This window comes from Carassius gibelio, chromosome B17, assembly GCF_023724105.1.
Source record: "Carassius gibelio isolate Cgi1373 ecotype wild population from Czech Republic chromosome B17, carGib1.2-hapl.c, whole genome shotgun sequence".
In the NCBI taxonomy this organism is placed as follows: Eukaryota; Metazoa; Chordata; class Actinopteri; order Cypriniformes; family Cyprinidae; genus Carassius; species Carassius gibelio.
The window spans coordinates 13,838,041-13,865,316 of NC_068412.1; the positions used below are offsets into that span (position 1 = coordinate 13,838,041).

General features: G+C 35.7%; 2 protein-coding genes across 2 annotated transcripts in view; one reads left to right on the top strand and one right to left on the bottom strand.

Annotated features, from left to right (window-relative positions):
• Positions 1–13,943, top strand: part of LOC127975921 (tyrosine-protein kinase receptor-like) — a 52,106-nt gene extending 38,163 nt beyond the window's left edge. Inside the window, exons 20-29 of the mRNA XM_052579980.1 lie at positions 2,485–2,671; positions 3,972–4,062; positions 4,156–4,220; positions 5,252–5,381; positions 5,583–5,680; positions 5,815–5,907; positions 6,010–6,111; positions 6,269–6,403; positions 7,953–8,043; positions 8,366–13,943. Of these exons, the coding sequence (XP_052435940.1) occupies positions 2,485–2,671; positions 3,972–4,062; positions 4,156–4,220; positions 5,252–5,381; positions 5,583–5,680; positions 5,815–5,907; positions 6,010–6,111; positions 6,269–6,403; positions 7,953–8,043; positions 8,366–9,325 (1,952 nt within the window). The 3' untranslated portion in view covers positions 9,326–13,943. The remainder of the gene's footprint in view (positions 1–2,484; positions 2,672–3,971; positions 4,063–4,155; positions 4,221–5,251; positions 5,382–5,582; positions 5,681–5,814; positions 5,908–6,009; positions 6,112–6,268; positions 6,404–7,952; positions 8,044–8,365) is intronic.
• Positions 13,944–13,984: 41 nt separating this feature from the next.
• Positions 13,985–27,240, bottom strand: LOC127975905 (inositol-trisphosphate 3-kinase A). Its single transcript, XM_052579952.1, has 7 exons — positions 26,791–27,240; positions 20,636–20,735; positions 19,604–19,817; positions 18,088–18,292; positions 17,069–17,167; positions 16,548–16,619; positions 13,985–15,608 (listed from the first exon to the last, which is right to left on the bottom strand). The coding sequence occupies exons 1-7, from the start codon at positions 27,238–27,240 to the stop codon at positions 15,405–15,407; spliced, it is 1,344 nt and encodes a 447-aa protein (XP_052435912.1). The 3' UTR covers positions 13,985–15,404.
• Positions 27,241–27,276: the final 36 nt, after the last annotated feature.

Genomic DNA, 27,276 nt, shown 5'->3' on the forward strand with positions numbered 1-27,276 from the left:
ATTTCTGTAGGATCATGTGACTGAAGAAATGGCTGCTAAAACTTCAGCTTTGAATACATTTCATTTGAAAATATATTCAAATAGCGTTATTTTAAAGTGGTAATATTTAACAAAATTACTGTTTTCACTGTGTTTTTGATCAGATGAATGCAGCCTTGGTGAACATAAGAAAAATATATATATATATATACGTAAAAATCATAGTGACCCAAACTGTTGAATCATATTGTACACAGGCGGATGTGGATGACATGAGACTTTACAGCCCCCGTCCCTCATTTTTATGAACTATAAATGTTTATTACAAAAGATTTAAGTCATACTAAATAAGCCAGCTGTCAGTTAGGCCTCCAGCAATATTCACATATATTCACTTGTTTCTTAATTCCTATCATTCTGTGGTTGCTCTTGCTGTTAATTTCACACTTACTGAAAAAAAAAATTTTCTTTTAATATATCTTTTGTTAGATTTTGAACAGTGGGCTTTTTAATATTTGTACAAATTACTTGCTTGTTTTTTGATCTAACTACTCTTTATAGTGTTGCACAATACCCCGTAAAGGAATGAGGAGGGAACTAAAACAGGGACTGCTATTAACCTTAAAACATGGCCTTTGAAATTAATTTATATAAATAAACAATTAAGCCAAATTACTTTCAAAACTAACTGCAGCCTCACTTATGGGCTTTTTCTAAATGTGTGCAGACCAGTATCTTAATTATAAGTGCTGCTATTTAGCTTGTGTCTTTTTGTACTTGCAACAACATTTTATGCTTAAAAAGGTTTATTTTCCAGTACCGGACAGTGAGGGAATATTGTGGGTGTCATGATGCACTGTCCCTATAAATGTGAGCAATTAATGAGGATATCATTTTTCCTCAAGAATATTGCTTAAAATTCATAATACTTTCATCATGCTGGTGGCTGTCCAAAATACTGACCCTTGAGTTGAATAGGGAAACTAAAGAGTTTGTATATCAAATGTCAAAAGCAGTGACTTTGGGATGCATTGGGATTTGTGATTATATTGACAATTACTTTATTACATATAATCATTTAGGATATTTTATTGGCTAGGCTATAAATAGATAAAAAGGATATGGTAAAATAAATAATATATCATATATGTTACCATATCCTAGCTGATATTATAAATCAATCCAGTTGGCTTTTCCCCTAGCATTACAATTAAAAATCTTATGCTTAAATGAAAACTATAGCCATTAAAACATTATAATATGCAGTAGACGCTTTGCATAGAAAGAGTTTTTTTTTTTAATAGAAGAAGGTAATTACTTGCTTTTATCATCACCTTAATCTGGCCATTGTCAATAAATAAAGAATATGACACTTTACAAAAAGGTTTTAGTGATTATCTAAGATTAACCAACAATGAGCAATACACTTTGTTACCTGTAGTTAATATATAAAAAAGCTGTTCATTAATGTTAGCTCAGGCCCATTATATAATATTAACAGATAGAGCTTTTGATTTTAATAATGCATTGGTGAATGTTGAAATAAACATTTAGTAAGATGTTTTTCATTGTTGTTTGCTTAGTTCCCTCAAATGCATTAAATGTGACTGAGACATGCCATAAACAAACAGTCTGTCACAGTGCTCTAACTTTATGTATATGCTATGGACACTTATTTCTATAAATGCTTTATTTTTTTATTGACCATGCTTAATATCACATATGCTCCTTATGTTTGATTTAAAAACATATATTGTTTGTTTGACCTGTGCACTAACTGTAAAATGCTGTGCCATGACTTTTGTATGTATTTTTAAGGTAAATAAAGACGTCAAAACACAAATTCCCAACGAGAAGTGGAACTGACTTCTTAAAAGTTACTTCTTGTGTCTATTTCGCGGATTGTATTTAATTTTCTACAAGTTATGTGTACACAAAACTCAAATTCAAACAGCTGGGTCCTTAGATAGCAGAGCTCCACTGGACGCTAATTGTGTGTCTTCCCCTGAGCTCTCCCCCATGCAGGTTGGTAGTCTTTGCTCGGGTTTCCCCCCTCTCACCCCTAATACCTGGTCAACTTCCTGCCGGCTTCGCTTCGCGCCACTGCGCCAGCAGCCCGATGGCAAAAGGGGACCTCTCACCTCCATGCAGCGCCCTCCCTAGCAGACTACCAACCTGCATCAGGGACATGGGCAGCCTCCACTGAGGGTGAGTCCACCCTGCCCGATCGCTTGCTGACAGGCCCACAACTTTAGTCCTCACCTGACGGGCTTTTGTGGTTTTAAATTCAAGAAAGATGAAAGTTTTGTCATCTTGATAGAACAACCAAGTGCACTTATTTCTCCCCATGGAATTCTGTTTCTTTGAGAAAATTACCATCATGCTGAAAGCTTTAGGATACATCAATTTCATCGCACTCTGTAACGACCAATAATTCTACAAATTAAGCAGGTGGAATTATTCTTAAATCATGATCATTTTTGCTGTGTTTTTGTCTTTTTGCAGTCTATTACCGTAAGAAGAACCACCTGCATGCGGTCAGGATTCGACTACAGAGCCCAGAGTACAAGCTAAGCAAAATCCGCTCGTCCACCATAATGACGGACTACAACCCCAACTACTGCTTCGCTGGCAAGGCTGCCTCACTGAGTGAGCTTAAAGAGGTTCCACGCAAGAACATCACCCTCCTCAGGTATCTATATGCTGCTTCACACATTCTGTTTGAGGTCTGTAAGAGTTTTCAAATGTTTAGAAAAAAATCTCTTAAACTTAGCATGACTGCATTCATTTGATAAAAAATATTTGGTAAAACCAGTAATATTTTGAAGTATTATTCCAATTTAAAATACCTTTTTTTTTCTATTTTAATATTTTAATACCTTAATGTAATGTATTACTGTGATGGTAAAGCTGAATTTCAGCAGCCATTACTCTAGTCACCAGTCTTAGATGATTCTTCAACAAATTCTAATATGCTGATTTGGTGCTCAAGGAATATAAAAGGTATCTATGTAATAGTTTTTTTTCAGGATTCTTTGATGAACAGGAAGTTCAAAAGAACAATATTTATTTGAAACGAAAATCTTTTCTTAAAATTCTAAATGTCTTTAATGCATCAATGCTGAATTAAAGTATTATTCCTCAAACTACTTAACAGTAGTGCATAATGGATCATTCTGAGACTTTCGAAAGCTACTTTTTCTGATTTAGCTTTTTTTCATTTTTTTTTTCTTCAAGACTTTTTGATCTTTTTGTTAATCTAGGTTAATGTTATTTATAAATATGCTAATATTGTCTAATGTTTATTTATAATACAGTAATGCTAATTTATATAAAGCAAATAAAAAATAAATTGGTTTATGTCTAATAAACTTGGTTAATGTATGAGATGTTATAGAAGATTTTCCATTTTCACTTCTTGATACCTAATGCATTAACTGAAGGTTAAATTGGTTAATATCTGAAATATTGCTTCGTCAGTTTCTACAGTAAGGAAACTGTGAGTCGTCACATGTTACTGTACATTCTGGGAATTCTGCAGAATTTGATTTGAAAGTCCAACACAACCAATGTGCATTGTATGTTTACATTATGTCTGTGCACTACTGTATGTTTTATTATGGCTAATTTGTAATGCTTTCAGCTCCATTTAACACATCACATTTGCATTCATTCTGCAAAATTTCTCAAATTGCCTTCAAAGTTAATGAAAATATAACCCCAGGTTATGCAGGTCCTGTTATTAGTTAAAATAATGTTCTGGGTTAAATACAAGTTGAGCTCTGTTGACAGCACATGCGACGTGCTGTTGAATAAAAACGAGATTTCAGGTTGACTTGTACTTAACTTAAAACAAATTTTAGTCTGGAAGTCTGCTGAATGTATCCCATTCAACCCACAATATTTCTTTAATATTCTTTGATGACATACGAAAATAATTTCCACATTTAAAACATGTGAGAAATGATGCTGTCTTGCATTTTTAACTATAGGGCTTTGGGACACGGTGCATTTGGGGAAGTGTACGAAGGACAGGTTTTGGGTATGAATGGAGAGAACACAGCCATGCAGGTTGCTATAAAGGTGAGTGTTCCCAGATCTGCCTTTCCCTTTGAAACTGGTTTCTGGCTTGTCTTAATTGATCCTGTGTTTTATCTCTTTCCATTCTTCTGACAGACTCTCCCAGAAATCTGTTCTGAGCAGGATGAGATGGATTTTCTAATGGAGGCTCTGATTATGAGGTATGCTTGGCTGTAACATACACTCACAGCACTGCTCTGGCCGCACATGTGTGCCACAGACAGAAAAAGACATTGTCATTCCAATCCTCTGCTCTCAGTCAAACTAACTGTAGGCTATGAAATCTGTTCCTTTCTTTTTAAACGTTTGTTGCGATTAGCGGGTTCACATCTGTTGTTTGTGTTTGAAGGTATGACATCCTCTTTAGTCAAGCAGCAGATGTTTTCTAGTGATTCATAGTCTTCTGAGCAAACCATACTTTAGTTAATGAACAACATCTTATCCTTCATTTGCATGGGCTACATCAGTGGTTCCCTAAAAGCGGATATTCAGATTTGGCCTTGTAAAACTGATCATTTAGGCATTTAAAAATAGCGTATTATATAAAATAATATTATTCTATAAAATAAAATTATTTCAAGTAAAGTTGTTTATAGAAATAAATTCATCAACTTTATTAAACAAAAAGTTTTAAAATATATATATATATATATATATATATATATATATATATATATATATATATATATATAATAAATATATATAATTCATTAACAAATTGTTCCTTTTTAAATGAAGTCCAGTATAATATTAAGAACTATTATATCGGATTTATTGATGGGATTATGGGGATATATACTGTAAAAGACAAAAAATGTTTGAAAAAGTAGCCTAAATAATGCATTTAAAAATGTTATGATATATTGTAAGAAGAAATAGTTAGTGTATTTTAGTAATATGTTGTTAATGTGCCACAATAGGCAAAAAGTATCCCACTGTTCAGTACAGCAGTTTAACATGTTCTCAGAGCTTTGTTGCCATTCAGTTCAAAATTATCCAGTTGGGGGTTCGATGCCTTGCTCAAGGGCACCTAAGTCGTGGTATAGCCAGCCCGAGACTTGAACCCACAACCCTAGGATTAGGAGTCAAACTCTCTAACCACTAAGCCACGACTTCCCTTAATAATAATAATAGTCAACAATGTGCATAGTATTATTAATAAACCAAGATGAACGCTCTTTTGTGTGTGCAGTAAGTTCAGCCATCAGAACATTGTGCGCTGTATTGGCGTCAGTCTGCAGATCCTGCCTCGCTTCATACTGCTGGAGCTCATGACAGGAGGAGACATGAAGACTTTCCTCAGACTAAACCGCCCCAGAACTGTGAGTGTTTGCGTGTGTTAGCGTGTGGAGACATCATACTATCCCTGGTTTCTCAGTTAGCACTCATTTTTGCCAACATCTGTGGAACACACTTTGCAATAGAAAACAACAATTATAATTCCATTTATTATGAAGAGAAGTAAGATATGCACACTTTTAATACTAAAAGAACTTTCAAAATGTAATCTTGCCTTTTCACAGAATCAGCCGTCTTCTCTAAGCATGCTGGAGCTTCTGCATATGGCCAGAGACATTGCACTTGGCTGTCGTTATCTAGAAGAGAACCACTTCATCCACAGGTGATTTCTCAAAGCCAAACCTGACTGAAATTTGCCCTAAAGTAGCCTTCAAGTGGAAACCGCTCTTCAGTCAATATAAAGATGCCACTAACTCACTGTTAAAGTTAGTTGTGTATGTCTGGTGTGTGTTTCAGGGACATTGCAGCACGAAACTGCCTTTTGACCTGTCCTGGTCCAGAGAGAGTGGCTAAAATTGGAGATTTTGGCATGGCTCGAGATATTTATAGGTGTACTTCTTATCTCAAATACATTTTCCTGGTTTAATACCTGTTAAGTATAATAAGGAGCACAGACATTGAATTTTGATTAAGGACTGCTTTGCATTGCAGGGCGAGTTACTATAGGAAGGGTGGCCGTGCCATGTTGCCGGTGAAGTGGATGCCACCTGAAGCCTTTCTAGAGGGCATTTTTACATGCAAGACTGACACCTGGTAATAACAGTTCTGCTTTACTAAATTATCATTTTTTTGTCAGCAATGTCAAGTTGTAAAGGCGTTAAAGAATCGATTTTTTTCATCAGTGATTAGTGCTGCAGAGACCAGAGGCCAGACATTGCAGTTATTACATGCAATTTGTCTCCATCTGCAGGTCTTTCGGAGTACTGCTGTGGGAGATTTTCTCTCTTGGATACATGCCTTATCCATGCAAGACCAATCAGGAAGTGCTAGAGTTTGTAACAGGTGGAGGTCGTATGGATCCTCCTAAGAGCTGCCCAGGCCCTGTGTGAGTAACAATAACAGCTTTGAGAATGGATCTTGGGCCTGACTTGGACTTAAATAAATGTAAATGTAAAAAATGTTACTTAAAATGTAGAGTTGTAAGCTGAAACCGTGGATTAATGATTTAACTCGAGCTGCTTGGCAAAAGTGTAGGAGAGCTGAGCGCCAATGGAAAAAAACATAAGTTGCAGGTATTTTATGATATCCTAAAGGACTGTTGGCGTAATTATCAGAGAACTGTTAAAACTGAAAAGACTAAATACCTCACTGATGTGATCGATAAAAATGGCCATAAACCTCATGTTCTTTTTAGAACAATTAATTATGTTCTTCATATCCCCCCAAAAAATTCCTCCACTATTAAGATTACCACTATTAGAGCTAGCATTTCACCTCCAGCCTTTGATCCTTTCATTTCCATAGAGTGTGCTGCAGTCTTCATTGAGTTTGAGCCTGTTTACATCCTGGCCCTTAATGATATTGTTACAAACTTAAAAAAACGTCAATTTGTCCCACTGATATCATACCACCACGTCTTTTTAAAGAAGTATGGAACACTATTGGGTCAAACATCCAAGCAATTAAAAATAGTAGTCTTACTTCTGGCTGTGTATGTGCCACTTTTTTTAAAAGAGGCTGTGGTGCAGCCCCTTATCAAAAAACAAAATCTGGACACTTCAGGGTGAAGACTCAATAAATAGGCTCTTAGATTGTTTTTACGACATTAAAGCATGGATGGCTTTAAACGTTTTACATTTTAATGAAAGAAAAACTGAAATTATGATTTTTAGACCTAGCAGTTCTACTAGCACCTCCAAATTGGACCTGGGACCTCTGATGCCCTACTTCAAGTCTATGGTAATGAACCTTGGTGTTAAGATGGTAATCTTCAACTAGAGAAACAGATGAATTCTGTTGTTAAAACTAGTTTCTTTCAACTTACCAAGGCTACTTACCAAATTGAAGCCTTTTTTATCTTTTAAAGATTTTGAGAGTTTTATACATGCTTTTATCACCACTCGCCTGGATTATTGTAATGCTTTATATATAGGAGTTAACCAGGCCTCTCTCTCTAGATTGCAAATGGTTCAGAATGCTGCCACTCGACTCCTTACAGGAACTCTTCATTGGCTACCAGTTTGTTTTAGAATAAAGTTTAAGATTTTATTGTTTGTATTTAAATAGATGAACTACTGAAGACGCATACTCCTCTGAGGTCATTAAGGTCTGCTGACCAATTATTCTTATCTGTCCCTTGAACACGGCTCAAAAATAGGTCAGAGTAGCTCCTAGCCTTGACATTTTTAAATCACGACTCAAAACTCACTTTTATTCATTGGCTTTTAAGCCAGCCTGAGAATTTATAATCTGCATTTTAATCTTCTAGTTTGTCACTTGTCACTTGTGTTTTATACTCATGTCATGTGTTTATAATTTGCAGCACTTTGGCTAACCTCGGTTGTTTTAAATGTGCTTTACAAATAAAATGTTATTGTATTGTATTGTATAAGCTATAAAATATTAGTGAAATGTTGGATTTTGTTCTGTTTTAGTTATCGGATCATGACACAGTGTTGGCAACACTGTCCAGAACACAGACCAAACTTCTCGACTATTTTAGAGAGGATCAACTACTGTACACAGGTATAACAGGGTCAATATAGTTATATATATATAGTTATATATATATATATATATATATATATATATATATAGTTATAAAAAAAAGTGTCTGTTATGTTAACAACTCTGAAAAAAAACCCTTCTTTTTCTTCAGAAAACTACAAAACTAAAATGTCATTTTATTTCTTAATCTTAAAAACTTGAGATGCCAACAGAATAAAATGATCACAATTATTATATAAACAATAATGATAACCGCTCACTTACATCACTCGTGTTTACCCTTTTTCCCACCTTTTTCTCCATTTCATCATTCTTCGTCACACATTCTACGATCTCTCAGGACCCTGATGTCATCAACACCCCTCTGCCAGTGGAGTATGGTCCAGCTGTTGAAGAAGAAGGTGGCACTGTGATCCGTCCTGAAGGATCAGGCAGTATGACCCCTCGTCTAGTGGCCCACCCTATGTCCCAGGATGCTTCCCCTCGACTGGGCATCACCGGTGCTGCCCCACAGGCCCTCAAACCTTCAAAGCTACAAAGACCGGTCCATCTCACACAGGAGGTGGGCATGTACCGAGAGACATTGGAGACTTGTTGGGCTGAGCCGGTTCCTGCTCCTGGAGTCTGTCCAGGACAGTGGCTTCAAGTTCCAGAGCACCGGCCGTGCTCCAGGAGTAGTTCATCATCAGGCAGCCAGAAGCTAAAGAACAAGACAAAAAACCTTTGGAATCCCACCTATGGTTCCTGGGTCCTGGAGAGTTTCGGACGAGGGAAGACAGCCCTGTGCCACACCCAGTCCATGCCTCTGTCTTGCAACAACACGTCCATGTCTGTCCCGTCAGAGTTCAATGACCCTGGAGTAGAAGTTAACGCAAATGTCTCAGCGTCTCCACCTCCATCTGCTGCATCCTCCCAAACTGCATTCAGTCCGACAGGGACTTCCTCTCAGAAGGGTTCAGCAGGGGCTACGGGCGGCTCGATTACTGCAGTTATGGACTTGGCAAAACTCCAAAGCTTCCCGTGTGGCAACGTAAACTATGCGTATGATGAGCAGACTTACGAGACTGAGAGTTTGCCTGTAGCTGTGTCTAAATCTGTGGAGCCCAACACAAGCTCTTCAGCTACATCTTCACTGGCTGCCCTCGGCCTGGCCAAAACATTTACCCACAGACCACAGGTTAAGCGCCATGCTAGCTACGGACATGAGGACATAAGGAGGTACACCCAGTCTGAGAAGCCCACGAGGGACAGAGATTCTGGCTTTTCCTTGTCTGAAGACCTCAGTGTCACCCCTGTGTAGAGTTGAACGGTCCAACTGAGAAAATGCCTCATTTCTGGTGTTATTTAGTTTTTGGCACATAGGTATTTTACTGCAATAACTGCAGTGGATTAGCTAGAGGTGGAATGACAGGTTAAAGCTGGAATACGCTTTACGACTTTTGAAATCTGAATATATTTTAAAGCACTAGGCAAACACTAGGTAATTAAAATTCTGTCATTAATTACTCACCCTCATGTCATTTAAATACGTATGACCTTAGCTCATCTTCAGAAAATTAAGATATTTATGATGAAATCCGAGAACTTTCTGACCCTGCATAGACATCAACATGACTGAAACATAGTAAGGACATCATTAAAATAGTACATGTGACATCAGTGGTTCAACCGTAATTTTCTAAAGCCATCAGAATACTTTTTGTGCAAAAAAAACTCAAAAACAACAACTTTATTCAACAATTCTTCTCCTCTTCATCCCCTACTCCACTATTATCAAGAAATAGTGATTTAATCAAAAAATATCTTAATTTGTGTTCTGAAGATGAATGAAGAACTACAGTGAGTAATTAATGACACAATTGTCATTTTTGGGTTTACTGACCCTTTAATGATCGAAGATGCGATCACATTTTTTACCCCCTTTTTTGTTTCCTGCAAACAATTTGATTGTCAATAGTGTCGTAATGTATGAAGCAGAGCTCATACCAAACTCACTTTCAAACCAGGCAGTTAGGTGTTGGTCAACATAGCAAATCTAGGCGATAAACTTGAACCTGCTACAAAATCTGATTGGGGAAATCTTTTTCCCTTGTGTGAAATTCCTGATTGAGTGGACTCATATTGTAATTCACTGGACTTTGCCTGCTTAAAACCTTGCAGAACAACTCCAGGACAGTGTGACCTCACCCTGAAGATCACAAACTATCAGACTTTCAAGTCATTCCAAAAACAACAGAGATTGATGGAGAAGCATGACAAATAAAAACAACGTGTTCTAAAATCGCCTTAAAATCTCAAACAGGTTTGATACTCTTCAGACGGATTGGAATCATGCTCTGAAGCTAAAAAAAATCAGTCTGTATCCATTTTACACTACGCAAATTTCTGCGAAATCTGTGACTGCAGTCTTTCTGTAATTTGTGTCATTCTCGTCCAGATGGTGAATCAGGGCAAAGATCTGAGAAAAAGTTGTGCAGTGTATTCCAGCCTTTAATTACTGCCAGTTGGAAACTATGTGCGAGTGACTACATTATTTCTGTGAGGTACCAAAGACATGAGGAGTTGTAGCTAATTTGCTATCAAGAGGCGACTCTCCTGTAAATGGCTGATGGTTTCTATGGAAACTTCCACTTGGCTAATAGCAGCCCTTTTACACTGGATTCTCATCTACTGTCAACACTGTGAAAACACGTGATGTTCACTTTAAGGACCACATGAAATGAGAAGTCCTTTTCTACTGATTAGTCATAATTAGCAATTAATATATATGTAGGTTTAGATGTGCTTTACGAATTAGCATTTTGTAGCTGGTTTTAAGTGTATATTACAAGAAGATCCAAAGCATGTTCAGACCCAACACAAAAGGAAAGTCATACTCCATGCCACATAACAATCAGTCAAAATCTAGCAAAACTGATTTGTTTAAAGGTGTCATATGATGCAATTTCAAGTTTTCCTTCTTCTTTGGAGTGTTACAAGCTGTTTGTGCATAGATAAGATCCCTAAAGTTGCAAAGACGAAAGTCTCAAACCCAAAGAGATATTCTTTATAAAAGTTACAACTCGTCCACACCCTCTTTAAACGCCTCGTTTAAGCATGCCCCCACGTCTATGTCACTGTGTGGGAAGACTTTGATTCTCGCTCTAGTATTTTTGCTGCCGCCACCATGTTAGACGTGGAGACGCTGTGTGTTTCATTGTGAAAGCAAAACTTTGTTTGGTCTTCCAAAAGAGGACACAACTAAATCGGGTCATTGGTTAAGTTGTATTTACAACACTGTTCCAGAACAGTTAAACCCAAATATTCAAATGTAGGCAGTGCATTTTATGGAGGAGTGTTTTCTGAACCTGGGAAGGCAGTGCACAAAGGCTGTTTCTATAAAGTGGGGCAATTCCAACTTTGCAAGAACAGTCTGGTGCTTCTGATTCACAGTCTCTAAGTACGTTTAAATATATAAAACAATTTGCCACTGACTATTCAAACAAGAGTTTTGAGCAGTGTAGAGTAGCGCTTATTGTTTGTCGTTTCTCCAGTCACAACATGGTTTTATGTTTACGCGGCGCAATACGCAATGCAACTTGTGCAAACACAGTATAAATCATTATAATCAGTAATTATGTCCCCACTGGATACGACAAACGTCTAATTTTTTATGAGTTTTATCGCTTTTGTCTTGTCGCCTGGGGACACACGGCATCGCTGTATGTTTAGGGGCGTAGCATTTCCGTCACACGCTTGAAGTATTTAGCCAATCACAACACACTGGAGAACTGGCCAATCAGAACACACCTTGCTTTTCAGAAAGATGAGCTTTGTAAAAAATCAACAAGTTTCAGAAAGGCAGGACATAGAGGAGCAACAGTAATGTACATTATGTGGAAAATAATGTGTTTTTTGAAACATTAAACTGCATAAACACATTAATGTTCTTTTTAGCAACATCATATGACCCCTTTAAAGTAATTGTCTTTAAGTTATTTGAGTGACTTGACGAACTTTAAAAGAAACAAACAAAAAAAAATGGTTTAAAAAAGGCATGGTTCACAAAAAAAATTAAATTGTCATTATTTACTTACCCTCAAGTTGTTCCAAACATGTATGGCATTTATTTTTCTATTATTTTTAGAGTAGTTTCCATACAATGAAAGCCAATATGTTGTCTTTATTTTAGAAAAGTCATGGAAATGCCATCACAGATTTTTTTCTTGTGATATTTACCAATATCCACCTTATTATTTCCATAAGAGAGGGCACTGCTATTTGTAAATTAAATATCTAGCTTCCTTTTACATTCACTTCCACCTATTTTTACCTGTATAATACAGCTTTATTTTTAATTATGAACTCGTGCAAACAGTTTTACTATACTTTGTTATTCTTTGTGACTAATGAACCAAAAGTCTCATACATTCACAGAAAACGGCTTACTTTCGTGTTCTTGGCTAGAAGTTTGCTTAACAACTGTATGACAGCTTCCGTTTCTGAGAAACCCTGGAAATCAATTGAAAGGAGGTCAATTGAAACACAAAAGTATCTTCTTTTGTGTTCTGCAGGAGAAGAGTAAGTCATATAGATATGGAACGACATGGAGATGAATAAATGATGACACTTTTTTTTTCTCTCTTTTTGGGTAAACTAACCCTTTAAAGATTAGCACTATCACCAGTAACTCAGAGGTACATTTAAAAAGGTGGCAGTGTGTTGCAAAGTATTAGTAATAAAGAAATGCTGGCAGAAAGCACCTGTAATCTCAGATCAGGTGGACTTTAAAGGGTGTTTTGAGTAGAAAGTAGCATCAAGGACCATTTATTTTGACTAGATTTAATGTTTTGTCCTTTGTTATGTCTGCTGTTAGCTTTGAAAAATCATTACATTTAGAAACAGTATGTTGCCTTTTCACTGATGGTGTCTTTTGTGTGCGAAACGTTGAGATAATTGTGAGGGCTTCACAAAGGTGTTGCACCAAATTTGTTGAAAGTAAATGAGGTGTAACTGTCATAGTGGAGATTGTATTGATTTATATCTCAATGCACTCCAATGGGGAGCCGTCAAAAGACAACCCTTTTTTTGCTATTTTTAAGTACCTTTCCCTCTAAAATAAATAAGTATAAATAAGTGAATTTTATCTTTAGCTACCCTATGTGAACTGTGACTATGTTAATCACCTGCAGGCAAATTCTAAGTATAACAGCAAACACAATCACGAACCGCATAACACCTCAGTGTGGTAATATGATGCATGAGAAGTTTGATTTCGAGACTATGCTTAGGTATTACTAATTATTCTCAAATATTTTCTTATATATTGTAGTTATTAGGTAAATGTTTTTTGTGTGACAATATTTATTTGTGTGTGCATTTATTAGTTATTTTAGGCTTGAAAGCCTTGTGCAAATTTAGAGACAAATGAGACTGAAGTGTATTAGCACAATCTTACATTTATTTTTGTTTTGTTTAACCATTTAAAAGTTGCATATATTGACAGCCTGTTTAGGAGCTTTTTTTGTTGTTGTTCGTTTGTCTTTTTTTGTAGGATACTGCATAGAAGGGTAGAAATAGTTTTACTTTAGTCAGGAAAATGAGTGCTGTATTTTGGATTAATATTATTTTCACACTGAACTAACCCTTATGATATGTAGCTGTACTCATTAATCTGTTTTATTGGTGTTTGTTTTATTATTATTATTATTATTATTATTATTATTATTATTTTTGTTGAGGTTATCACTGCCAATGTTCTGCATGTGTCTTGCTTTTTATGGAAGACTTTGCAGGGGTTTATTTCTAACCAGCCAGACTAGAGATGAACCATCATATAAAGTGAATTTTAATGTACTTGTATTACCTGTAATTTTTATGTTAAAAGATGGACATTGCTGCGTAATAGCAAACCTCAAATAAATTTTTTTTGACTATCATCCTGATATGAAAGACTAAAATGATTTTCAGGAATACAGAATTATTTTTGAGCAGATGTTTTATTTGGCATAAATGTACTGCACAGGCAACACTGTAACAAAACTCACCTGCCCCCATAAACAAAATAGTGTTACAAGGTTAAGTTTGTCTGATAATGAAACACTTTCAGTGGTGTGTAGGTATAGAAAAATACAACCCAAGTTCTGAAACCATAAAACCAATACAATATATTCATAAAATCATCTGAAGAATTTACAAGACCACCCTTGATTGATCACTGCAGTCCAAGCGATTAATATCATCCTGTTGTATTATAAATGCACATGTGCTGTGCATTATTCACATTGCATCGCTGTATATTTGTTCTACAACACACTTGAGTGCATGTGCTGCACCTACTGTACACTCTAGTTTGATGGTACTTTAAAAACAGTCAGTTGTGCAACGTCAGTTTGACCCTTCGCCACGACCTGCCCCCTTAATTACTTTTGCTATGTCCGACATGGCATGCTGTTTCCACGCAGTGAACAATAGGCTCCATCGCGGAGAAAAGAGGAAAGCTGACAACTTGCCGACAGACAAGACAGAGCAAGTTACTTTACGCATGAAACAAAGTCTCAGCTTTCAAATTTTGTCACTTCCAAAGAAATTCAAACAATAATTACGGTTTTGTTGCTCTTTGATGTGTCGTGACAGATCACTGTAATGCTTCAGATTAAGCAGCATATGAACCGATCATCTTGTCATATTTACTAGTTAACGCATGAAATAAACATGAATGAACATCAGAAGGTATTTTGTTTCAACCGCGGAAAGACAACAATATACACTGTTTTTCAAGTTTTAGTCCACCGACATTAATACTCTCCTGTCTGGTGAAATGAGCTGATTCGGCGATATGATTGGACAGATCGCCTGTCAATAAAGCTACCTGTGAACAGTCAGTTGTTTGACTAGTGTTTGTTGGGCCCAGACATGGAACAATGTTGCATACAACTATGGTAACCTTGATTCTGTGTTATATTAAGTGCGCTGAAATAAACAATTGATTTGAATACATTCCAGCATGCAAACCCAGCCAAAAGAATTGAACAAGTTTGACTGATTTTGATTCTCATAATCGTAAAAAGTTTGAATGAAAGGTCTATGCTCAAGTGCTTGAATTTTTTTTAGGCAAATAAAAATTGTACTCTCATGTGGATTTCTTTACCAGCTGAATTTAGTTTTCAACCTTTTTTCGCTGGACTTTAGGGAAGAGCAACTGTATAATGCATAATGACAACAAACAAATCATCATTTTCAAAACCATGATCATGGTGAAATGCTTTTACAGCTTAATACTGTAAAGTAATGGACTCTGTCACTTGTAGCCTCCTTATAATGCACTGCAAAGGGTTTATAAGTGTCTATCAGCATGCCATTGCTGTTACTGGGACAGTCAGAAGTTCACAGTAAGAGGGTCACTCCCTGGCCAATGAGGAAAGAGTTTGCATCAGGTTGTCCAGGCCCCATAAGTATCCGTCTTCTCGGTTGCCCTCCTCCCAGGGTCTGTAGTGATCCAGGTTCTGTCCGTCTAGGAGAGGTGTGGTCTTCCCAAAATCAATGAGCCAGACTTCAGCTCTCTCTGTGTGATCATGAATGAAGAGAAGCGAACTCCCAATTACCTTAAAGACATAAAACATTTTTGAGGTGAGCCATATCATACGTTATGTAGCTTTTCTATTAAAAAGAACCATTGGGGACCCTTTTGGGGTCTGTAAGATTTTTTTCTATATTCAAGAAAATCTTTTATGCTTAGCAAGGCAATTTTTTAATACAGTAAATATACAGTAAAAACAGTAATATAGTGAAATATTACAATTATTTTTTTTACATATTTTTTAAAATGACATTTATTTGTTTGATGGCAAAGCTGAATTTTCAGCAACCATTTGGCTTTCAGAGTCAAATGATTCTACAGAAATCATTTTAATATGCTGATTTGCTGTTTAAGAAGCATTTCATATTATTAGCATCGCTAAAAACAGTCATGCTGCTAAATATTTTTGTAGAAAGGACTCAATTAATGGAAAGTTCGACACAACAGCATTCATTTGAAATATATATCTTTAATAATATTATAAATGTCTTTAAAGTGAAGTGAAATGATGTGTGGCCAAATATGGTGTCCCATACCCAGAATTGTGCTCTGTATTTTACCCATTAAAGTGCACACACACAATAGTGAACACACACACACTGTGAACACACACCCGGAGCAGTGGGCAGCCATATTGCTGCAGCGCCCCAGGAGCTGTCACACTGATCAATATAACTACAGTACAATTAAGCATGAATAATTTAGTACATAATAAATCAAATAAATACATTTTCTCAGACATTAATTACGGTAGCTTGAAACCATTTTTGAAAATCATTAAAAAGTCAATACTTTTATGATAACTAATTAGATATTAATTGTAAATATATTGCAGTACAGTACAGAATTAGTCAATAATAAAGTAAAATATATAGTACATTTTCTTGTTAGACAATAGTATTAATTGGAAAATTACACAACTTAAGGTAAGACTCTACAGAACAAAACAAATCTTGTATTTTACCTCATGTTTGTTGAAGAACTCTGAGGCCTTAAGTGCCTGTTTAATGTCTTCAAGCCTTGTAATATAGGAGTTCTGTTTGGGAGATGAAGGAGAGGAACACAACATTGATATTAATTCAACTAGAATTATGCTAGAAGTTATTTTGTCAGTCTTTTTCACTGGAGTGAGACTCAAACAAGACTACCTTGTAAGTGCAATTAATTTTTTTTTTTTTTTTTGGTTTTATATATTCCTTTGCTTGCTTGTTTTAAAAATAAATGTATCAAATGTAACGATCTTAAACCATCCATAAAGACCCTATACTGAACAGATGAGCATTTATGATACGGTTTTTACTGCCTAATGGGAGCATCACAAAGTAAATGACATCTTGCCTTTTAACATAAGACATATATATATTCTAGATACATAGTACTCAAGGTGTTCATTAAGCCACAAAGAGAACATTGTTCCATTGAAATGTAGGTGTGCATGCATTATATCACAGAACAGGTTGGTCAAGTTCTCAAGAACTCACGCACAATTATGTTCTTATTGCCTTCGGCGAAATCCTTAAAGACCTGAATGACGTCTTCCTTTGACTGGGTCTTTTTGAAGTCTGTGTTGCAGGTTTCTCCTCTCTGAAAAAACAAAACAAAAAAACTATGTATTGTATTGAATGTAAAAGGAAAAAAAAGTCAGATGAGGAGCTTTTACCGAAAAAAACAACAACAAAAACAGCAGGTTGAGGATAATACAGTTCCCATAGTCATAGAAAAACATGGAAATAACTGGAAAAACTTAAACCTTGTTAATGTCCATATGCTCTCCGAAAAGGTACAACAGCAGTAATGTAATTCGAAATTACATTACATTATTATTTCATTATTTTCTATATGAATAGTTTAGTTATTATATATGTATTAATTTTGTATTTGTCACACCATGTTTCTGTTCAGACTTTGTTTTCAGTTTGCTAGTTAGTTATTGTTATTGTCTTTTGAGTTCATTTCGTTCAGGTGTGTCTAGTTAATCATCCTTGTTTGGGGTGTGTATTTAAGCTTCTGTCGTTTCAGTTTGACTTTATCAGGTACTGTTAACATCAACATTAACGTGTGTCACCAACCTTCCTCTTTGTGGATTTACCTTTATTGTGTGGATTTATTAATTACTGTTTTTCATCATTTTCACCTTGCGTGTTCATCGACACCTAAACTGTGACAGTATTATTTTATCCATTTACATTTACATTATAAATTAATAATAATTCATATTAATTGTAATTAATCATTTAATATTAAGCTGTGTTATTATTTTATTAATAATATTGAATATTAATAATATTTATGACTGTACATTCATGTATATATATACATTAATAATAAATAATATATATATATATATATATATATATATATATATATATATATATATATATATATATATATATATATATATAACAATGTAGCCTTGGAACAAGTTTCAGTGTCTGATTTTCAGCTGAATGCAAATTCTGCTTTCTGTGAACAAGCAGGCTGTGATTTTTAGGCACCGTGGCTACCTTGATACCCTCAATGCGGAAGCCCAGAGTGTTAGTAGAGCTGAGACTTTCTCTCCACTGCATATAGCGTGGTTTGGTAACAGCCTTCTGTTTCTTCTCCTCCTCTGTAGGAGCTTCACTGTCCACCTCCAGCATCTTATTATACAAGTCTTCACGCAGCTTCGGCTTCACCCTCGCCCGCACCAACTCCTCCTCCAGATATGTCCTGAAAATAAGAAAGACAGAATGTAAGTAAGAAAGAAAGAAGGTAAAAAGAACAAAAACTGAGTTGATTTTTAAATACTCTGCTGGAAAGGTCAATTAATCATGTCTGAAATGTTAATCTAGTCATCAGCATTTTTTTTTTTTTTAGCAAGCTTGAACTTTACTCGACTTCCTGTGTGAGTAGAGGAAGTCACCAAGGGACTCCTTGCACAAAATGTCTCTCAGCGTGTAAAACAATGCGTGTGAGAAGGAAGCCCTCAGGGACGCCCTGTGTCTGCCTCGCTAAGTGTGCATCTAAGTTTTGACTGCATGTGCAAAGGAAGTGGTTATTATTGTTGTGCGAGGGCCTCTCTCTCTCTTTCTCTCTCTCTCTCTCCTCATGAGCTGCACCCATCACCCTCACAGGATGCAGGCCAACAACCAGAACAGGTGTTTCAGCAGGCACAGTCAACCTGCCATGCACTATATATTAGCATGACTAAAAAAAGGAAAGAATTACATTTAATTCTTTCTATATTTAATAAACGATCATTTGAATATATTATTACTAGATTAATAGTATATTTAAATATTTGCACTGCTCTTTCTATTTAAAATAAATGCTGTGACCTTTCTGTTATTAAAGAATCCTGACAAAATGGTTTGCACAAAAATATTAAGCAGCACAATTGCCTTTAAGCATTAATAATAATGAAAAGAACAAATCAGCATATTAGAATGATTTTTGAAGGATCATGTGACACTGGAGACTGGACGTATGGCTGTTGAAAATTTAGCATTGCATCACAGGTATAAATTACATTTTAAAATATTTTAAGATAGAAAACGGTCATTTTGAACTGTAATACATTATATATATATATATATATTTCAAAAATGGAACAAAACAAAAAAAACAGCCTTGGTGACCATAAGCGACTTAAAAATCTTACCAGACCTAAACTTTTAAAACGTATTGTATATCACTAATTTTATAAATGAACATGAAAATATATTTTATTTTTAAACGTAGGTAGTTAAGTTTAAAGGGATTTGCATAACTTATTTGGTTTGCATTTTATTTGATTTGGTGGTTCTGTGACTATTCTTTTAAAATCAAATAAATGGTTTAACCTGTTTTGATTTATCATAAAGAAAAGGTCAGACTTATGAAGCTTTAAATATGTTTTTCCACATGCATTCCCTGCATCACTTGTAAACTTTATAAAATACAAATACATCATAAAGAAAATAAATATATATATATATATATAAGACAAAACCAAAATAAAATAATCTGAGTGTCCATGAAAAGTAGCACCCATTACTCTACCTCACTCCCATCTTGCAGTCCATGACGTTGGGCAAATCAAACTTGGCCAAAAGGTCTTTCATTTTGAGAAAAAGCTCTCCGTCTCTCTCAACCACACCATAGTAGCTGGGCACGAAGGAATGCAAGGCATCCTCTTTCAGCCTCTCAAAACACAACTTCTCATTCTCTGAGAATTTCTTCAGTATGGAGCCCTCATCCCCGGCTTTAAAGCTGCCTGAGCAGAAACACAAACACAGACAAAGGACGACTGGAGTCACTGGAGCACATATAACACTGAGCCGCATGGCCAGTCAGCCAGATCTTAGTCAGGATGTGTGCCTTAATCATCTGCTACTGAATATGAATACTGCATGATGACTGTGCACACATGCATAGTGTTGAAAAGGCTAAATAATTGATGTTTGAGATCTGAAAAATAAGTTAATACGTACACTGTTTGGGGTTTTGGCATGTGAATATGCATGAGTCAAGTGTCATCGCACAACACTACACATAACCACTTCCCTAAAATGGTATCAAATCATTGTACTTCCTCATGTATTGAAAAAAAACTGTGCTGTTAACAATAAAACAGCCAGAAGACAAGAGCTAACTTCAGTGGAGTTATTGCCAAGGAAGCAATCTGATGGAGACGCTTTCTGACAGTACAGAAATAAACAATACATACACAAACTATGCATTTTACCCTATTTTTAATTTGCATACAAAATAACGGCTTTCTAAAATAATAATTATAGAACAAAAAGCATATTCAAGTCTGATTTGGTTTTAATAATTGCTTTCTAAAACAATAAATAAAAAATATACATGTCCGACTTGAGATTAATTATTAAACCATCATTTGATCAACAACATAAAGTTTTAAATAGAAATATTGAATTAATGGTTGCTTTTTGATAGTCACGAACATTGTTAATTGCTGTCCCATATGCATCTACCCCGGAAACTGTGCGAACGGTGTAAATATGGAACTGAAACATAAATTTACATTGGACTAAAATGGTTTACATGCTTTTTGAGGGGAGGGTTTACCTTTATGTCCTGCTAACTGAACCCAGGACAGTCGTCTTCGCTGTGAGGTCAGTAAAGGGCAATTGACAATCGTCTTCAGCTTCCACCAGGCATTGCTTTGCTGGAACAGATTAAAACATAATCATCCATGACTATGGAATAAGTGCATTCAATATTTCAAATACTCTGCTGTAAATACAACTCGACCCTTGACCACCTGACAATAAGTCTGAGATAAAAGAAGCGTGACCAGGCACCGAAACCATCCCACAGTGTTTTTCAACACTGCACAATGTTCCTTAAGTGTGTGAGACTGAGTCATACACACATGGTCTCAGTTGGAGCTGTGAAACTCTGTAATCTAGCACTTCATCCCATAACATAGACGTCTGATTTGCTGCCCATTTCAAACAAGCATTCTAAAAAACATTTCTATTCATTTGACGAGTGAGGTTTGCATAGCATGCTGTCTCTTCGCATACTGTTCAAAGCAGCTTTTACATTGACAATGTGACATTATTCTGATTGAATCAGGTGAACCAGGAGATCCAGTTTTATCCACTTCCAAATATAGTCAATTCATATTTAAGTTTTGATTTTATAGTCATGATGAAACAGAATTAGGAATCTTATCTTCTATATTGTGATGTAAATCGGATTAAAATAAATTAGTGCAAGAAAAAATGTAGAACAGGACATGGCTCTATCTTTTGCTTGTTGACTGGATGGAGGCAGATCTAAGTATAACCTTATAGTCGTGATTGTAAAAGTTGTTTTACCAGAAAAAGTTGTTATGACATTTGACTAAGAATTATGGAGGGAAAAAAAATGCATGGGTGATTTGTTCACCATAATATGAATAACAAAGAGCTGCTCGACTATGGGAAAAAAAAGTATATAAGTTTATGCTTATCCAAGCTACATTTATTTGATTAAAAAAAAAAAAACTTGTGAAATATTATTGCAATGTAAAATAACGGAGTTCTTTCTTAATTTTTATTTTAATATACTTTAAAATGAGAAAAAATTCAGTGATGTCAAGCTGAATTTTTTTTTTGATTCTTTGATAAATAAAAAAGTTCAAATGAAGAAGTAACATGATGCTATTCTGATGCTTTTGATTGGTTCTCTTCTTTGAATTTGAAGCGCATCACATCTCCCAATTACATCATCTGTCGCTGCAAGCCTGAGGCTTCAACCTGTCTGAGATCCGCCACCATGGGGAGTGATGAAAATGTGTTCCAGTGCTGTGATTTTAAATTAAATGATTCAAATCTTGATTCAAGTTATGAAGGATTTTGGAAGTCTGACAGTAGTCGGTGTTGAGTACTACTGTAAGGTTAACCCTGTCTGCTTTAAATTTTTGAAAATATTTAACAGTTAAAAACTTTCATGAGAAATTTAGAAACGTAATCAAAAAGTAATCAAACGTAGTCAGTTACAGTACATTAATAACACAACTGAAATACTTGTTACATTTTAAATAGGGTAACTTGTAATCTGTAACCTATTACATTTCCATAGTTACCTTCCCAACACTGTGCACCTTACTGAGATAATCACCTATCACTGGAATATTAGCAGTATTTTTTGTTACTTATAGAAAATTATAAGTTTTTAACAGCAGTTTCTTATGTCTACTTTGATTCTTCAATCAAAAAATGTTTAATTAATTAAAACAGAATATTTTTTATGTAAGAAAAAAAACCTTTAGGAAATGAATACTGCAGGTGTTGAAATGTTCTGGGTGTAGCTGAAGTGCAGTGTGTGTTCTTCCACTTGATATGGAAAGAAACGAGTGTTACTTTCTTCCTCTGCTGATGTGCTGATGAAGCAGATGAGTGAAGTTTGCCAACATATGTTGAATTCACCCTCAGGTACAAAAGCTGAATGGAAAACCCTTACAATACAGCGTGCAGCAATTATTATTAAGCCTTTAAAATGGATGTAGTTCATAAAACTTTGCTTTGGGGGGTTGGACAAGATCCAGAGAGAACAGAATATATAAAGTCAAGGAGACTGCGTATGGCCCTGTATACATACAGAGGAAAGCCAGAAACCAAAGGCTATGCCCTGCACTTTGTGAAGCTGTGCATACACACATTTTTAACACACCCATAACTAAATATTTAACTGGATAGTCATGCAGACAATTCAAACAGCATAGTGCCAACTCTCAAACAACTACCAATCACGTTTTATAAAACTGTGACACGTTTCTACGAAAACATAAATATCTTTACCTCAAATAAACATATACTGAACCACAAAGAGTCAACACTCATCAAGTTTGTCTCTTTGCTACCAAAAATTACATTTTCAGTAGTAAAAAAGTGAAAATATAAAAGCTTCACATGACTTCCTTGGTATCTTTAGTTAGACAAAAAGACACAACTCAGTTTGACCTACATGTTAAAGCACATTTTTACTACAACAGAGGATTGTCAGTTTTTACACTACCAATCTTCTTTTGTAGTTAGAAGAAGAAAAAAGTCGATATCATTTCAAATATGAGTAATAAAAATCTGTTTTGTTATGACAAGAGTTTATAAAACTGACCTGAGCTGCTCTACCTTCGAAGTGCGTGTGGAAACTTGTTTGTGACACTGTGGCTTCTGCTTAAATGTCAAACGGCAAGGAGTTTATGTTTTGATACAGGCTGATAAAATGAAGTGTTTGTCACTGTATGTGTTTTCCTTTTCCTTTTTCAGAATAGGTGTCTGCAACAGCTCTGCGCAAACATTAAATTCATAAGCAATGGGGTTTTTTTACAGTGTCAGTGAGCTTGACTTTTATTGGGCCAAAAGGAGATGAACATCGATCAGTTCATTCAGTGCAAGATGTGTAACTTTCTGAAAATGAAAGAATAGATGCTACGCAGACACGGCATCCAGATTTACAGAGGCGAAATGTTTAAAGTATAATGACAGCGCTGGCCTTCTATGGCTGCTGTGAAAGAGCTCGAGGACCACAAAACATGAGACATCCATTCAGAATCATCACATGGCAGAAGTGAGAAACAAAACAGAGATGATCGGTTAGAATTATACTAGGCACTTTGTTGAATATATATCTTCTACTTTTTTATTTAGTCCTTAGTCCTTTAATTTACATTCACCCCAAGTCTATTCGAAGTGAGTTTTAATTAGGGGTGGGCGATGTGGAAAAAATATTATATCAGTTTTTATTTTTTTTTGTAGAAGTATCAAGATTCACGATTTTATCACTATTCTTTGTCATGTTGGTTTTGCTATTTTGCAAGTTGTCTGAGCATTAAAGCCAAACTAATTTTAATATTATAAAGACAAAGCCTTTCAGGGAAACTAAAAAAGAATGGCAGATATTTAGGCCAAAGAGGGTGTTGATAAAAATCTTTGTTCTTATTTTTTAACAAGATTTTGACAAAGATACAAACTACAACTACACATATTATACAAATAAAACAAACAGTGCTTTATTTTCAGGTGTAATAGGTGTATTTAGCTGGAGCATTCAAGTAATTGAATGAACAAATATAAAAATAAAACACTAAATAAACTGATTCCTAAAGCAACTGTATTAAATCTCTTCAGTCAAGAGCAGTGAGTGATTTTTCTCTTTGTGTTTTGTTGTTTTATTAACGTTAAAGGAATAGTTCACCCAAAAATTTAAATTCTGTCACACTCTCAAAATTCTGTCATAGTGTTTTATTTTTATACCACCATTTACTCGCTCAAAAGTGGTTTTAAACCTGAGTTTTTTTCGTCTTCTGAACATAAATGCTATTTTGAGGAAGATGGAAAACCAATCAGTTTCTGGTCCACAGTGACTTCCACAGTATTTTTTGCTACTATCAAATTCAGTGTGGACCAGCAAATGTTTGGTTACCCACATTCATCAATATATCTTCTATTGTGTTCAGCAAAAGAAATAAATTAATACAGGTTTGGTACAACATGACAGTGAGTAAATAATGGTAGAAATGAAATTTTAGGGTGATCAATCATTTGACAGTAATGACAGTAGGCTGTGTGTTTAATAGGCCCACTGTCCCTTTAAGACCTGCACACATCTGATATACAGGCACATATACATTTTTCACTCAAATGTTTACTTTCATTTTAGATATAACCAACTTGAGTCTACATGTAAACCTGTGTGTTTTGACAGTATTAGCGCAAAAGATAAGTTATATCCAATAATCAGGCGCTGTTTGACAGCCTTAGCACGCGCGCGCTTCGGGTGTATGCGGCGCTCAGAAAAAGCACAGGTCAGATACAGTCTATGGGTCAGAGCAGGGCTCGAATGAAACATTTAAAAGCACATGCAAATAATGAGAGAGTAACTGAGTTAACACTGCTGTGAATGCATGTGGCGTTGTACAGTATACGAGGAAGGCTCCAGAACTGCAGCTGATAGACTGTGGGCTGCAGCATGATACTATGATGTTTCTTCAAAGCAGATTGTGGAGACATTTTTATCATCCACGATCAGAAATCATCATACTGCACACCCCTAGTTTTAATGTATTCGAAGTTACTTTCCCACCCACTAAAATATTTTTTTTTTAATTAGGAATGTCTTCACTTTAGATTCACTTTTGTTACAGAAATTACAAGCATATGAGTATGTATATGAAAAAAAGGCTTTTGCACGTAGCAGTTAAGCCTGCTGAGCTTGTTATTTTAACACTCACAGTGATGCCAGGTTATTAAAGATGCACGCCTGTGATATTTGCTCAAACTACATTGAAAACGCTTAATGCAAACAAAAAATAAACAATTCCGATAAAAAAGCTTTCCGGAACAGCCTACTTTGTAAACAGTAAAGGAGAAACATATCGATCTGCTATGGATGGATGGATATTTCTGATACATTTTTTAGCTACTTACTACTGTAAATAGGCTATGTCATCAGAAAGAGCATACAAGCACCACCTGATACAAATCTACCCTCAAACACCATGTGTAGTTTCACAGTAGTGTTGAAATGGCAACCCTGTGAACAGACATGCTCTAACGATTAGCAGCAACAAGTACAGACAAACAGACACCCACACAAACATACCATTATCATGACCCTGCATGTGCTCTTTACAGCTATCTACTGAACACAAAGCTGTCATTGGTTATGCAGATTTCAATCAAACGTTTTCTAATGCCTCAGTCATGAGTACAAATGAGATTCCTCAAGATACACAACAGGTATCAGAAGCCTCATTTGCAAGTCAAGAAAATATATATATATATTTAAAGGTTTCATAACTTTCAAAAAAGACAGTTCCTCATTACAAGTCTCTTGTTCTCATGACAGGTTTCGAATTGTCTGCTTTTATTTTAAAAAGAGATCTAAAGAGCCTGTAATTCAATTCACCCAGGTCTCTCCAAAACTATGTTTGTCATTTAATAAATGAATCATAATGAACAAAAAAAAAAAGATATAGATATTATTATTTCTTACATGATTATCAGATATGTAAACCACATAAATTGTATCTCAGTAAGGTTGTGAGTCATAATAAGCCCACTTACTCAAAAATGTGTTGCCCTAGAATTGGTTTTTGTATGTGGGTTTTAAAAAATAAAAGCCATTTTAATAAGGTCAGAGTCCTAGTTTTGGTTGGAAAAATAGATATATTTTTACAAACTAAGCTGACATAATTACCATATATATATATATGTATATATATGTGTGTGTGTGTGTGTGTGTGTGTGTGTGTGTATGTATGTATGTATATATATATATATATATATATATATATATATATATATATATATATATATATATATATATATATATATATATAAACAGTAGTTGCAATAATTGTTGACTAAGACAATGTTTATATTTTTGGTGCTTCATTAAATCTGTTTTTTTAATCTGCTAAAAGTCTCATTACAGGATGTTAAATGTCAGTTTTAAATATGACAACTTGCTCCAGCCTGATAACATGACCTACTACTATTGCACCAGGTTATCACAAAATATCAACATGTAATTAACTCGATTCTTTTTTTTTTTTTCTTATGCAGTAATGGTGGAAGTGTACAGTGGATTTTTGCAGCCAGAGATGCAATGTTGACACATACTAAAAAAGATTAAAAAGTGCGACAATAACGTGTCTGTGCACCCAGTAGTCCCTGCCTTCTTTATTGATTACAGCCCGCGTGAATGACTAGCCTACATACATAACCTACCTCTCCTGAGTCCACCGACTCGCCCAAATGCTCGAGAGTCACGATGCCTTTGCTTTTGGTCTCGTTGTCGCTGAGGATGTCATCCTCCGACTCGTCAAACGCCGTGGAGGAGCCGTTGGAGGAGATGGAGGAGTTGGAGAGTTTGCGGCGCAGCCGTCCGTTCACCTCCTCCTCCAGATCCTCCTCCGTGATCTCCCGTGAGTCCCCATCAGACGTGATGGTCACCTGCGGCACTAGGCACCCTCTCCCCGGTTTACCGTCGGAGAGACAGCCTGCTTGCCCACTGAAGTGTTCCGCCATCTGTGCTTGATCATCACAAATCTCTGTGGATGAAAAGTTTCCTATGCCTCCTCCTCCTCCTCCTCCTCCTCCTCTCCCTGATCCGTCGCAAACAGGAGACGAACGGGAGAACACCGCCACTCTCAGCGACCTGCGTCTCTGTTTGGGCATCGAGGGGACAGGAGGGCTACGGTTATGCCACCTCTG

Coding starts and splice junctions, on each gene's coding strand:
- LOC127975905 (XM_052579952.1), bottom strand. CDS start 27,240: ATGCCCAAACAGAGACGCAGGTCGCTGAGAGTGGCGGTGTTCTCCCGT. Junction 18,293..19,603: donor GACTGCAAGATGGGAGTGAG/GTAGAGTAATGG, acceptor TCTTATTTTCAG/GACATATCTGGAGGAGGAGT. Junction 15,609..16,547: donor AGTTCTTCAACAAACATGAG/GTAAAATACAAG, acceptor TATGTCTTTAAG/GTAATTGGGAGTTCGCTTCT.